General features: G+C 25.3%; 1 protein-coding gene and 1 long non-coding RNA gene across 2 annotated transcripts; one reads left to right on the plus strand and one right to left on the minus strand.

The window, feature by feature from the left end:
• Positions 1 to 4,359: 4,359 nt before the first annotated feature.
• Positions 4,360 to 4,869, plus strand: LOC135928527 (uncharacterized). Its single transcript, XR_010572372.1, has 2 exons — positions 4,360 to 4,492; positions 4,537 to 4,869. It is a non-coding gene; the product is annotated as an uncharacterized LOC135928527 (long non-coding RNA).
• Positions 4,870 to 8,847: 3,978 nt separating this feature from the next.
• On the minus strand, positions 8,848 to 14,921 carry LOC135927778 (ras-related protein Rab-5C-like). The gene is made up of 3 exons (XM_065463960.1): positions 14,841 to 14,921; positions 14,408 to 14,797; positions 8,848 to 9,898 (listed from the first exon to the last, which is right to left on the minus strand). The coding sequence occupies exons 2-3, from the start codon at positions 14,787 to 14,789 to the stop codon at positions 9,627 to 9,629; spliced, it is 654 nt and encodes a 217-aa protein (XP_065320032.1). The 5' UTR covers positions 14,790 to 14,797; positions 14,841 to 14,921; the 3' UTR covers positions 8,848 to 9,626.
• Positions 14,922 to 16,392: the final 1,471 nt, after the last annotated feature.

Raw genomic sequence — 16,392 nt, forward strand, 5'->3', positions numbered from 1 at the left:
AAAAATATTTGGCTTAAAACAGTAATACAATTATTCATTAGTCTTATATATGAAAGATATTCCCTTAGCCTTAATGGATTTTTTTTTATCATTCAATCCCCATAATGGTTATTTTTCTGAAGATAGAATTCCTAAAATATTATGAAAACAGTTAATAAATTTTTCATATTTATAGGTATATCATTTAAAAATAGAATGAGATATTTTGTGTATCTAATATAACTTTTCGAGAAATAGTGTATTTTGATTTTTTATATGCAACGAAAAAATGAAAGTTTAATTTTAAAGATTTAACTAATATTTGCGATCTCTTTCAAAAACAAACGGTAATGATGAATATAAATTAAGGCAGAACTTATTTCAATTTCAAATCGAGAATCCTTATTCTATGCAATTATGTTAGATAACCAATATCACCTAGGAGAGAGAACGAAAAAAAGGAATATTCATTATATTTCAATATGAAGAAATGATGTGTCACAGAATCTTGGAAATAGTGAATACTGAGAGATTGAGAGTTAATCACATTCGTGTCTACGTGAATGAGAGAGATGGGTCCTTTGCTTCTACAGGTAAGGTTAAAAATGTGGGGAAGAAGGTAAATCTCAGTGTTGCTTTCAAAATAATTTCTCTTGTGAAATTGGAATCACTCATATTTTCAACTGGACAATATTGATAGCAAAATGTGTTGAGGGCCGATGTCAAATATAAGTGAAATATGTTATAGAGCTTACATCAAGATCATGTACATTGAACCCAATGTCGAATTTATACTGTAAGCAGCATACAATTTTAATCTTATCATAAATAGTGCACCTGGACAAAAATCATAAATTACAATCTCAAATAATTTAAATTTGAAAGTTTTAAATCTTCTTTAAACTAACGATTTTAAAAACAGGAAATTTTATTTCCAGCAAAATTAATATTGAAACACCATTTCCAATCATCCATACGGTAGAATTCTATTCATTTAAAATAGCTCTAATGTAGTTATACAAACAACTACAACACCGATTTAACATAAACAACCAATAAATTTAATTTTTCTTCTAGTGAAACAAATATTCCTGAGCTTAATAAGCCAATAACATTAAATTGGAGGTTTTGAATTATCATTATGGTATTAGAAATATACAACACTAATTATCCTTCCATTTAAACTTTTTTTATAATTCTGTAATACATTGGCTTCAGTTGAAAAGTTATTCAGATTTGATGCAATTAGTGTTGTTAAACGGCTCGATTTGAGCCGATAATTAAAAACGGCTAATATATAATGTTTTTAGATGAAAAATATATAGTAATAAAATAGTTAAAATAAGTTCATTTTTCATCTAAAAACATTATATATATATTATTTAAAAGTTAATTGAACAACTTAAATATAAAATAAATAATATTCAAATTTAAATCAATCAACATTCCCCCTCTTCTACAAACAACGAAGCTTCTTCTCAGCAGTCATCGAGAGCTTGTTGTCCTAGAAGTTTTTCTTGTTTCGATTGTACTCGGTTTAATCTTGGTTAGCGCATAAGTCTCAAATGTTTTCGTAGGCTTGATTCTATCACGTAGGTTTGATAAAATCGTTTATTAGAGTTGCGTGAGTTTGTACGTTTTTTTGTAGGCTTGAATCAATCGCGTAGGTTTGATAAAAATCGTTGAACGTTATCGTTGGTTTGATATCCTTATCGTATGTTGTTCACATTTCTCAAAATTGTTATTATCATTAATCCAGTTGAATATTGGAATTTGGAATAAATCGGAATATATAATTTGGAATAGTTGATCAAATCAAATATATGAATATGCACGAATAAAATTTTGAATTTAGGAACAATAAAATATGTAATAAGGAATGATAATTTAAGGAATAAGGAATAAAATCCAAAATAAGGAATGATAAATCATGATGATTATTATATTATTTTTTAGGTGTTAAGTTAATCATAGCGTTTTATACTTTTAGCGTTTTATGCGTTTTATATTTTTAGCGTTTTATATTTTTTGCGTTTTACATTTTTTTACGTTTTACATTTTTTAGCGTTTCAATATTTAATTACTAGCGTTTTAATATTTAATTTATTTTTATTTATTTTCAATCTCCGAGGTTAAAATATGCAAATAATGCACCTTTCCCTCTCTTAAAAAAAATTTAAATTTCACACAATATTTTTCTAAAATAATGATGTTTTAATTTTTACATAACCCTTTTGTCTTCAAAAGCTTTATTTCAAAAACATTTTTTTTATATTAAGTATTACTTATAAGGGTTATTTAAATCAATCCCTTTTAATTCATATGTTTTAATTACATTTTAACATATTTAAAATTAAGTTTTATCTTCTTGTTTAGGATTTTTAATGGTTTATTTTTAATTATATCTAAGAATTCATCTTTAGGTTTTGTTAATTAACAACAATTCGTCATCATTCAAGAAATCAAAAAATATCAATATTATCCATTATGATTTTACATTTTAGTAATTTTAAAAATTTATAACATGCCTTTATCCTGGCATAAAATTTTAATTTTTAATAACTTTTCTTCTTACGTGGATTAGAATAATAAGTAATCATCATTGGTCTCACAAAATGGAATTCATAACCTAACGTCCAACTTTCATATTGGTTCTTTCTAGGTTGCCACCTTAGGTTAGGTGCTGGCTATCATATTCCAGTCCAACATCCAGAGCCGGGACACCATAAAGAAAGAAGCTTTTTGCATGAAAGAACGTACTAAGGTTTGATTCTTGGTCATCTCAGTAGGATTAGGTAGTCACAATAGATAAGGTAGTCATAATAGGTAGTCATCTCCATAGGTTAAGCAGTCTCCATAGGTTAGATAGTCATCTCAGTAGATTAGGTAGTCACAATAGATAAGGTAGTCATAATAGGTAGTCATCTCCATAGGTTAAGCACAAGGTAGAGTCATAATAGGTAGTCATCTCCATAGGTTAAGCAATCTCCATAGGTTAGACAGTCATCACAATAGGTAGTCATATAAATAGAGTCATCTCAATGGATTAAGCAATCGTCACAATAGGTAGTCATATAAATAGAGTCATCTCAATGGATAAAGCAATCGTCACAATAGGTAGTCAAATCAATAAATAAGGTAGTCATCTCCATAGGTTAAGCAATCTCCATAGGTTAGATAGTCATCACAATAGGTAGTCATATAAATAGAGCCATCTTAATGGATAAAGCAATCGTCACAATAAGTAGTCAAATCAATAAATAAGGTAGTCATCAATTTCAAATTTAATTTAATTTATACTTTATTTTAATTTTAGACAAATTATCTATATTTTATTCTTTTTTTTTTTTTTACAAAAAAGTAACAGGGCGCCATAAAAAGAAACAAGAAGTTAACAAGTTTTTATTTTTACAAAAGAAATCAAAGTAAGGATATTTTTTTTAATTTTTTTTTTAAACTTTTATCATTTAACTTTAATTTAAAACGAAAAACGTACCACCGTACCCGGGGCACCATGTAAATAATAAATGTAAGAACTTATTTTAATTATTTTATTACTATATATTTTTCATCTAAAAACATTATATATATATTATTTAAAAGTTAATTGAACAACTTAAATATAAAATAAATAATATTCAAATTTAAATCAATCAACATTAGCCAAAAAAATACTGTCTAAACCTCGAGATTTCGTTAATAGATGTTCAAACCTTTGTGCCACTTATGAGCAAAATCTTAAAGTTTGCATAATAATTTTCCTAATAAAATATTGAGTTAGCCGTTTTTTAAAATCGGCTCAAAATGAGCCGTTTAACAACACTAGATGCAATGCTAAATACACAGAAACTGCAAAAGTTCAATAAATTATTTAAAAATTATTTATTTTAATAATAACATTTTGATTTAATAAATACATTAATAATATATATAAATACTATTTATTATAAATTAAAATTTTAACTTCATAAAATAAATTAACCATGCCTATTTAATGCTATAAAAGGATTAAATTTAATATTAAATGTTTGATTAAGTAATCTACCTCCAATGATAATTTTAAATATCATAAACTATTATAAATAGCATATAAATTTTAAATAAATTAAACTTTTATCTATTGTCATGGACAATTTATTGTAAATTTTATTTCATACTAAATTATTCTATTTAATAGGTAATGATCAAAGTATCTCTTTAAACTCTCATTAGGCAAAATATACAAACATATCTCAAAGATATTTTTAATAAATCACATCTGTATCGATTATTTTTTTACAGAGATTCCCTACCTGTATCTATTAGATTTAATTTGAGGACCTACCAATGATATATGGACCTACCCAACTTCTCTAAACGTCACTTATTTTATAACGTCAATTTAATTTATTTTCTGCTGTTGGTCTACGATTGAAACATGTTATTTCCTAGAGTTTTACGAAGGTTTCAAGATAAGAGAAATATATCACATCTTTTTATTTCTCTTCCTGCAAAAAATAAAATCCCTCAAGCGGTTAGATTATATTCTATATATTAACAATTGATTATATATTGTAGGAAAAGTATGTGTGCTATCTTTTTATGAGTGTTGGCATATTATTTTATCCATTATGGGTCTTATCCAACATCAAGGAGTATCAGAGAATAGCTAAAGAAAGAATTGGATAATTTTTACATTACATAATTAGATGTTAATTTAATATATGCCTATCTTATTTATTTCTTGTAGAAAATATTAGAATTCAACTAAAATAATTTCATCAAAATTTATTAATTTGATTGTCTATATGGAATGTTATATAATTATTAATTGTCATAAAATTAAAAAAGAATTTTTTAAATCTTATGTTTCTGATTTGATATTGACAATAAAACAATTTAATTAATTTAGTCTCAACTGTTGTTTGTGATGGTGCTGGATTTTTCAATAGCTGTTCTAAAACTATTATTTTAATATGTTTTTGGATTAAATATACCCTATTTTATCAATAATATTAATTGGCTTACTCCATGATTATATTTAAAAAAATCTATATTAAATACACAAAAAAATTTAAGTATCAAAAACAAATACTTTGACATAAATTTATATATTACCAATAACAATTTTCTTTTCTTAAGAATATTTTATTAACCATTTTTTAAAAGTGAATAATATTGAAAATATACAGGTATTATTATTATTATTTGTGCTTTTACTTTATTATTGGTTTTTGCTGGATTACCATTACATAATAAATAAATAGTGGATTTAGTATTTATAATATAATTAAAATCTAAAAGTATTACTTTCTATTTTTAAATACGAATATTTGCAATTCTGCCCAACCCTTTTTATCTAGATACAGATACATGGCCTAAAAATATATTTAATTTTTTCAAAATACATTTTTTTAAAAAATTATAATCATGTAAGTTGTGTACAATGCCAAAATTGAAAATTGATTATTAAACTTTAATTGTGAATTGAATCAAATATAGGTTCCATTCAAAATTTTGAAAATTAAGTTTGTCAACTATTTGCTATCAATTCTCTTTTTTTCTGGCATTTGTAACCAAATCAATTTTGAAAAATTGCTGATGCTGGATTGTTACTTCTTCAGTATCACAAATATTGATCATCTAAAATTTTTAACATAAAGATTTTTATCATTTGTTATGTAAAATAAAACTTGTCCTGAATTTAAAATAAATAAAATCATACTGATAAATAATAAATTTTATACAATGAACGTAAAATAAAATTTATTTTGTTTTTGCTTTTTATTTGATAAGATGCAGATTCATCATTTTTATACATTGACCTGTTAACAACTGCACTATATACACGTGTTAAAATTTGAAATATTAAAATTGAGTATCATGTTATTGACATTCAACATGGAGTTTGTTTGAAGATCATATTTAGCTCTACATTTCTTTAACCATAGTGAAGGTTTGGTCCTAATTGTGTTAAGCCAAAATGTTAGCAGACTGGTCTTTTATATGGTCTATAGTCAAGAACTGTCTTTTTGTAAATACAATAATTATCTTATTAATTGGCTAAATATTGATTGAGGTCTGAAATGAGATTTTTACCCATAATAAAAAGCTATAAAATAAAATATAAAGTCAACCAACCAATCAAATAATTTTAAAAAATTGTATTGCTTGTAAACTTGATGGGGAAGGGGGCTCTTTGAGCCCATTTTAAAAAAAGACTAACTCAATATTTTAGCTAATATTGTTTAAGCCTTAATATTTCACTGATACTTTATACCATCCATATGAGCAAAATCTTCCGGATTGCGTAGAATTTTTCTGAATAAATTATTGAGATAGCTGTTTTTAAAAATCGAGTTAAAAAATTCCCATATATCTTTCATTTCTTCGTTTTCTTTAGGCTGTATTTTTCTTTTAAAAGATTTCATTCATCTACGATGATTCTTTTTCTGTATTTTATACATTATTGGAATCCATTCCGATTAGAGGTCTGCATTGGGCGGGTTTTTGGACCATAAGCCCGCCCACATAATGTTTTAAAAAAAATTTAACCTGCCCGCCCATAGTTTTCAAAATAAAATATACCTGCCCGCCCACCCATTATTTATAAAAATTATTTCAACCCAAGCCCGCTATTATAAAATTTAATTATGGCCATTCTTTCAATTTTTTAAGCATCTAATAAAAAAAAATTCAGCATTACACCTCTACAAAAAGTTTTTAGGAAATTACTATATTTAGCATAAAAAAATATTCTATTTAAATTATGGATAATTTATTTGATCAAATAAATATTTATGAAAATATAAATACAAAATTGATATTATATGTAATTAATAATGCAATAATAATAATGAAACGACATTTTCTGGATTCAAACACGTTCTTCTTTGTTCTAAAAACCTTCCTGCAATGCTAAATCCTCGTTCAGAAGAAGCACTAGTTGCAGGAATTGCTAATATTTTTCTTGCTAATCTTGATAGCTTTGGTAAAATCTATTTGTCGATTCCACCAAAGTAGTTTTAAATATACAAAAAAGTTATTTATAAAAAGCTTTTGATACCAAAAAAGGACATTTTAATTTTTAATATTCAAAAAGGTTCATACTAACAATTTTTTATTAATATTTACTTAAATGATTTTTAATTTTTTAACCCGCCCGCCCATTCTTAAAAAAATTTTTGCCCGCCCACCTTACCACTTAGATAGACGGGCGGCCTAAACCCAGCCCAATGCAGACCTCTAATTCCAATACTGAAGGTCCATTCATATTTATGAACATTTAATTTGACGAATTATTTACTCCTTAAATTATTCGTTTATCTGCCATGATCAACAAAATCATAAGATGAAGGCCTTTTTCACACTAAGTTGTAGGATAAAGTATCAACACAGTTAATGAATTTTAAAAATTGTTAGTATAATCGATATATTGTCGAAGCTCATCATATTCATTTAATTTGAATCTATGGCATTCTTTTATTTGCTTTTCGCAAAATCATGCTTTTCTTAGGAAAATTTCATTTGGAATAAGGTATATATCGGGAATAATTTGTAAAATAAATAATTTTACAAAATTTATAAATAATTTTCAAAGTTGTTCATTAGATGTGACTGCATGATGATTTTTAATGGTATATTAATAAAATTAGAATTTCAATCGAGCGACATCTGTAAATATTTAGCTTCATATAACGTCTATATAAGAGGGGTAGGAGCGATTTGCCACCAATTTTTTGAAGGATGATAGGCATACGAGGAGGGGGGGTTAATCTAAAGTAAAAATAAACGCTATTAATAGATTAAAGATAAAAATAAATAATGATACGTTATTATTCCTGGCCTAAATAATCATAAGGCCTGAAAATTTTTAACTGAAATTGTTTTAAGGCTATAAATGGCGGCTCACCATAAGATTTTTTAAATTAATATCTTAAGGTTGTTAAAATGGGTGGGTATAAATTTTCGGGTTATAAGTCCAACTTGACCTAATGTTTTTATACGAATTTTCTGGACATGATAATTTTTCCACAATTTCAATTAAAGCTCTTATGACTATCCATTTCTTTGTAGATTTCAATATCTCTATCATATAGACCCTGCCTACATATAATTCTCAACATGTTCCTAATGATTAGGAAAAAGTACACCTAAGAACCCGATAAAATAATATCCAATTTATTATTCTTTCATAGTAAATCGATCTATCTTAATAACCTACCTATTTGAAAATTCCAAATTCCTATTTAAACATTAAAAAGTTTTTTTAATTGAAATATTTCTTGCCTTGTAGTTTTGTTAAATCGGCTAAATCCTAATAGTCAAAAAAATGGCTAACTTTTGAGGCAAGAGTAATTTTTTTAGAGGTGCTAAAAACCTATTAAAAATGGAGCTATATATCACCACCACGGTGAACCTCATTCTGCCTTAAATAAGGGAGAAACGGCGACGATATAAAAATTTATAAAAAATATTTTAAAAAAAAACTTTTTGCTTCTCTATCTCCTATATGGCTACAAAAAAATGTGTATTTTAAAGATTCAATTTAATCTTGTAGTAGCATAATTTTGAACATTATTGTCTTTGATTTTTGGAGTTCAATTTTTATATTTTAAAATTTAGTCTTTAGATGGGGAGTGGGGGGGGGGGTAATATTATTTATATCTAGAGTTATAAAATCAATTGAAATTAAATCAATTTTAGCTGACTTCAAAAACAGATTAAATCAAAATTTGTTTAATATTTTGTGAGTCATTAAGTAACTTGTTGGGTTGGCAAAAATAAACATCGGAATCGAATATTTAGTCTATAATCGACATTAATTTTTATAATATAATAAAATTAACATTTATTATAATTTTATACTTATTTATTATTACACAAAAAAATAATAAACATTAATATTTATTTGATCCATCAATAATTTTCATAAATGTTTAATAATTTTTTAATGATAATATTACAATTATTTATTGATATATTATTTTTAAAAAAGAGATTTTTATAATCGAAATAATTTATAAAAATATATTTTTATTATTTTTAAAATGGTGCGAAATAAATTACATGTCCATTATAATATAAATATAAAATATAACAAGTTAAGTTGAGAAGAAGTAAAATGGAGGTTGGCAAAAAACAACAAATGTTTGGAAACTGATTCTTTTTATTATCTATCAAAATACCAAAATCGATACATCGCCTAAGTATTTCGACCGATACATTTTAAAAAAGATTTAACTAAATTAGATCTTTAAAAGATGATCGATTGGCAAGAAACAAATAATCAGCATTTAAATAAAATATACCTAAATATATATGATCTTCAACCTTAAAATATAAATTAAAAAGAAATGGAAAGTTAAAAAAGAATATTCTATTTACTGTAGGGAGGAAAAATAAATAATTTTTTTTCACATCTCATGAGCGAGTAAATAATACGACAATTTCTAGCATAAATAATTAAGGGTGGTAAAGAAGTATAATTCTTATGGGAAAGTAAGAACATGTTGGAACTATTAATAAAATAAAATTGCAAAGATTTTATTTTCCTAGTGTGGGCCGATTAAAAGAAACGTTTTTAAAAAAGCTCATCATTGGATAAATATGGGCTCTCGGGTCCTATAAAAAAAAATTCCGTCCAGGATTATCACAGTTCAAGACAATCATTTAGAGCAACAAGAAGTAGCGGAACCGATGGTAGACGATCCGCTTTGATTACTGTTTGCTAAATCCAGGCCACTTTTTTTCTGACCTGCCCCGTGGGCTTGCACATCCGGTCCTTTGGGAAGCTTTTTGGCGATTGCCAGAAATACTTCGTTCACGTTAATCGCGGTTTTAGCGGAAGTCTCCATAAACAGAAGCCCGTTCTCGTCGGCGAAAGCCTGGGCTTGCTCGGAGTCTACCACGCGTTTGTCGGCGAGGTCGGTTTTATTGCCTAAAGATAAGATAATGATATTGGAAAATTAGTATATATTTTCTTTCGGAAATGGAATATTAAACTTATTTTTTTAAAAAAAATATTTTAAAGTTAAAGTATAACATTAAATTTGTATAATTATCAAAATTTAAAATCGCGGGGTATTGGAAAAAGATAATTCCGATAGTCAAACTTAAATTACCAAGACCATGCTTAGTGGGCAATCGCCCTGAGCAGTCAAATTTTACGCAATTTCAGAGGCCACAAGATTTTAAAATAATTTATTTTACCTTTTTCTTAAGGGGCAAAGAGGGGGTGGTTATTTTTTAATTTGATCGGAAATTATATATAACAAAAGGATTCAACCGCTAATTGCATATTCCGTTATGGTAAATAAGCAGATTAGATTATGAATTTAGGTAATAAATAAATATATCAATATATCATACAAAAATATAAACAATTGGTAAATGACGAAATTATTAAGCATAATTTAGGTAATATATATTATTTTATTATAATTTACGTCTTAAAATGAAAATAACCAAAAACGCAAAATCTGTAATATTTTGCTGGGGAAAGCAAATATTTCGTAAGGCGGAGCCCATGAATTTTCCCCCTCCCCCAACCTAGTTAAAGCTTTAAAGAAGGTTCATTTATTTTTTATATTTTTATCTATACGTTTCTTTCTAATTTAAATATAATAAATTTATAAAAACTTAGATTTGAAAAACAACCTAATTCTTTATTAATCCCTATTATAATATTACAATTCAAATAAATTCAGATAACTAACCATCATATTTATTCTCCTCTAGTTCCTTTCCGTTCTATTCTATATTATATTATATCAAACATTAGCAAAGAACACCCAAAAGAAGTCTGGAGGTTGTTTGTAGAGTAAATTATCGTATTTAAATTATTATTTACCATCTATCTTTGAACCACAAAATAAATATTTACTTAGCAAAAAACAATAATTAACTGTAAACTATGGGCAAAACATTAAATTTTCCATTTTTCATGGCCAAGGTGATATTTGGTGCACTGTCAAGAAGTATGTGTTATCTTATTCCCAAAAATTGAATCATCTCATTTAAAATATGTGATATGTTTATGGCTGAATGTGAATCGATAAATATTTTTAAATCCTTTTCTTGTTGCAAATAAAATAATATCATATTTTTAGATACTCTTTTTTTAAAAAAATAATTAGTTTTTTTTTTAAATTACAAATAAATTGAGATTTGATTGCTTTTATCCATATATTATTATTAGGAAATTATGCATAAAATAAAATATTATGTTATTATATATATGCTGCCCCACTTCAGTAGTATTTGACCTTTCTTATTATTTATTTTAGCTTATTAAAAATTTTAATTTATAAAATAATCATAAAAAAATTCAAAAACTTTATTATAAAATATCAATATATAATTAAAATATGTAACTCTAATTCAAAATTATCACCCTTCGATGGTAAAATATTATTTTCACCCAGCTTTAAATTTTTATTGCTTGCCTTTATAAATGAGGCTATTTTTTCTGACAGTGAATTAAAATTAAGCTCTAATATATTATTCAAAGAATCTTTTGCTCAAGGTCACTGATTTCTAAGCTTTTGTATTTAAATGTTACTGGTATGGTAACCTTAGATTACTTTATGATCCATTTTAAGGGTTAAGTTGTAGTATGACAAGGAGATCCATATCAATAAAAGGTATATTTCTTTCATGTCCTAATAAATGAAGGATAGAATATTAGTAATATTTTGATATTTAGCAGTAATCATATTATTTATAAACAGAATATATCTTGGCCTTTTTCACACGCGATCCCAATCATTATACTATATGAAAATTTAATGATTTGTAAAAAAAATTAGGATGAAAGCTTTCTGCTTATGTTCTATAATCCTATTTTGTACTGTCATAACCAAAATCTAAAAAAATTTAAATTTGTCACTGATTGTGTCACCCATCTCTTGTTTATAAAATAATATGATGTAAACAAATTTTTTAATGAGTTTTTTTTGCCTTATATGTATAGAATATCTATTGAATACAATCTTTGTAGTCAGATTGATATGAAAACTCATGTCTATCAATTGTATAAATTTTTAAAAAGGTTATAGAATAAACAAATTATAATATAATGTTATAAAAGAGTAAATTGTTAATTTTTTAAAATAAGGTAAATAAATTTTCATGGGTAAACATTTTTGGTGGTCATAATGTGGTGAGTAAATATATATGCATTAAGTGGAAATTTTAAAAATATTTATATTTTCCTTATTATCTATAAAAAATTAAATTCTAAATATATTTTTACATTAATTACAAATTAATTCATATATAATAACATTAATAAAAATTCTAATTTTTAAAAAGATTAATAAATACTTTTTAATTTGAAAATTAATATAAACTAGAAATCAAGGATTATCACATATCAATGAGTAAGTAGTATATACTATCATAGAAAAAAATAATAATGTCAATTTTTTTTTAAATATCAGACTAATCTAATATTTAATATTGGCACAAACCTAGTTAAATGTTTATAGAAATTAGAGATGCAATTTAATAGGTTTGGGTCAATACCACTGTTCAGTATTGACAATCTAATATTAGTGGCCAATACTCAAGATTGTTAATTAACCTTGAAATTTTTTTAAAAAAATGAAAACTATTTTATATGAATCCATAACAAAAAATCATATAAAATCTTTAAACCAATAAAAAAAAGAGAAAGACACAGCAGCCATTAATTTTTATTTCCATTTCTTTTAATTTAACCCTCTATTGTGCCTCTCAAAAAACTATTAGTTGGTCAAGTTATATTTTTCTACTCATACTAAACTATGAAAAAAAAACTTGTTATTAATCTTAATTAATTTTTTGTTATTTTGTTGCAATGATAAATATGCATTCAATAAAAAAATAATAAGAGAATTCAAAAATGGCAATTTTTAAAATAATGAAATTTCTAATGTGTATAAATATTATATATAATATTATTTAAAATATTTTACCAATTTGTGGTATGTGTATTTAAAGATCAGCACAATAGAGGGTTAATTTACTTTTATAAATTAATTATAAAAGATAAATAAATGGAAAATGATAATTTTGATAAAATATTTGTTTTTTTTTCAATAAATATATTTTAGTATATGCAATACTTTGTAAATATGAGAAAATTTAAAAAATGGGTAGGATTGGTTTTATAAAACTGCTGACTGTACTAGTGGATATGAATGGTTGGAAGCATTACCAAGTCGTAACTAGATAATCTCTTATCATATGAACAATTAAGAGTTGCCATAAGCCATCGATTTGGATGTAACATTGTTCAACCACATACATGCATCAAATGTAAAATATTAGTTGACTCCAAAGGAAGACATGGTCTAAATTGTATATATAGTCAATGCAGGCAAGGCATGCAGCAATTAATTTAGTTATTAGCCATTCTCTTACCAGGGCCCGTAGACCAAACATCCTGGAGCCTATAAATTTATCATTAGATGATGGCTTAAGACCAGATGGCTTAACTTTTGTGCCTTGGTCTTTAGGGAAATCCTTAATTTGGGACTTCACATGCGTATCTTCTTTCCCAAAAAATTTAAATTCTAATCCGGTTGATATAGCCAAGAAAAATAAACAATGAAATATTCCAAATTTACAAATTATATTTTTACACTAATCGTTATCTCTTCCCTTGGGCATATGCCAAGCGGAACTTTAAAATTCTTAAAAAATATAGGCGATAAGATAAGAGCCCTTACATCAGAACCAAAAGAATACTTTTTTTAAAAAACAAAATCTACAAATAACTATTTTAAAATATAACTATTCATGTTTTTTGGGAACTTGTAGTCCCACCTCTGTTTTTATAAAATAATGTTTTATTTTATTTTATATTTGATATGTAAATTTTAATAATTTTATGAAAGATTTTAAAATTTAATAAAATATACTTATAAAAAATTTTTAAAATCAAATATTTTCTTCAAAAATAAATATCAAACAATATTAGCACGATGTTACCCAAAAAAATTGATTTGATATAAATAAGTTTACAAACATAATATTAAATAATTGTGTTAAGATTGTATATTTGAAAATGTGCAATTGTATAAAATCTTGAAAATATGTAATTATTATTATTAATAGGAAAAAATATTTAAAAAAATATAAAAATAAAACATTTATTATAACTAAAATTTTAACCCCAATTATATTCAAAAATACATAAATATCATTAATCACTAAGATTAATTAAATTGTATAAAAACTATTAAATATTTTTATTTTGGTAGATGTTAAATTTGAATATGATTCAAAAATAAGATACTATGATAACTAGTCAAAATTTTAAAAAAATTATTTGTAAAGTGCAAATTAAATAAAATTATTTAAAAAATGTCTATATAAAACAAGTATATAACTACTAAAAATATATTGATTATAAGTTATCTCATTTTTTAATATAAACAATTAATAATATATATTTCTTTACCTGCTAGTGCAATAACAATATTAGGACTAGCCTGTCGTTGTAATTCTTTAACCCAATTTTGAGCCCTAACAAAACTATCATAATTTGTAATATCATAAACGATGATTGCAGCTTGAGCACCTCTGTAATACATAGGTGCAAGGCTATGATATCTTTCCTGACCTGCAGTATCCCATATTTCAAATTTAACAGTGGTATCATCTAAACAAATAGTTTGAGTAAGGAAAGCTGCACCAATTGTGCTTTCCTGATATTCATGAAATTGTCCTTTGACAAATCTTAACACCAAGCTACTCTTTCCCACTGCCGATTCTCCTAGTAATACCAATTTAAATTGACATACTTTATTGGATGGATTTAATAAAGATGGTCTTTGCGACATAAGATTATCTAAATAAAATGTTCATACATCACGATTATTTAAAAATATTACTTTAGATATTGAGCCATTTCGTAATATTATAATAATTAAAAAATGTTTTGGATGAAATTGTGGAGTGTTGGATACTAAAGGAATTATTTTGAGCCATTTTTAAAAATGGGCTAAATCGAGCCGTTTAAAAGCGCTAATAATTTTGATATAGATTTTATTATGTTCAAATTTAATTTATACACGCTTCAGTGTACTATTATATTATTATATAAATTATATATTACCAATTTTATATAAGACAAAAAGTATTATGCTAATATTATTAAGAAATATATAATTCAAGCTTAATTTACTTTTAATTTCGTTAATTTTGTTATTTTAGTTTAAAAAGCGTTAATAAAATGTAGTAGCGTCATATACTACAGTGCAAAAGATAAAAATTGGTTTATACTAAATAAAAGAATTTTTTTTTAAATTAAAATATATTCGCCTCAAATTTTTTCGCATCAATTTAATCAAAAGTATGTCCATGGGATTAACTTAGGAAGAGGAACCCCATCGCATAAAATATTTTACAAGTAATATTTATCATAATAATAAAACATCCTCCTATATCCCCCCCCCCTCCAGTTCTCCTCCAAATAAAAAATAAAATACAATGGCACATTCATAAGTGAAAACGAAAATTTATAGGAAATAATTTGGACAAAGTTTTTAAACAGAAAATGAAAATTATCATGCTTTACTACCTGGGAAGCAATTAATTTTTTATTCAACAATATAGAAAATTAAAAAATTCGCATCCATTGAGTCATTCATATTTATATTTAAAGTCAAGACAAGATATACATTCTTTCTTTATAAAATTGATATCATTGAACATGAAAAACAGAAGTCCCAAGGTACTAGTGCATACAACATGAACGATATTGGAATGGGGGTTTTCCCATCGATTGGATGTTAAATTCTCATTCTATCAATAATTATCAGAGATCCGTGACAATAGTATTTGCAAATGATAATATACTATGCACCAACTTTTTGGATAAAATCTTGACAGCTGTTTTTTAAAAATCGCCTAGAAATAGATTTTCGATCAATACTACAGCATAAACATAATGATTTATAAATGTGCTTTAAGAGTTCCTAAGGTATATTTATTCATAAGCTAGTTAAATATAAAAAAATTTTATAGGGGAAACATTTTTTGACATTCTTCTTAAATTATTATTTAAGCTATCTTAAAACATAAATATGATTCTGATTTTCAATTGAAGGATTTTTTTTAATTAAATTTATTTGTCAATATATTAAAAAAAACATCTTATACTTAAAATTTATTACACCTAAACTAATATTGTTGTTGCCAATCATTTATTTAATCATTCTGGAATGATTTGAATATTTTCGAGACACTATAAGCTTTTTTATTTTAACCCCCTGAAATCCTTGAGGTAAATTTATTTCGAGTGTTTGATTGGACATCCCAATAACGTTAGATCCATTAGAGTGTGATATCATCATCCTCAAAGGAGGTACTTTTCTTTTATCTGTGTTCGTTACAATGGTATTATCAATTTTTGATACAGGCGTAATAACGGTTTTAGTTGAG

Source organism: Gordionus sp. m RMFG-2023, chromosome 4 (genome assembly GCF_954871325.1).
Source record: "Gordionus sp. m RMFG-2023 chromosome 4, tfGorSpeb1-WG-v2, whole genome shotgun sequence".
Taxonomy (NCBI): Eukaryota; Metazoa; Nematomorpha; class Gordioida; order Chordodea; family Parachordodidae; genus Gordionus; species Gordionus sp. m RMFG-2023.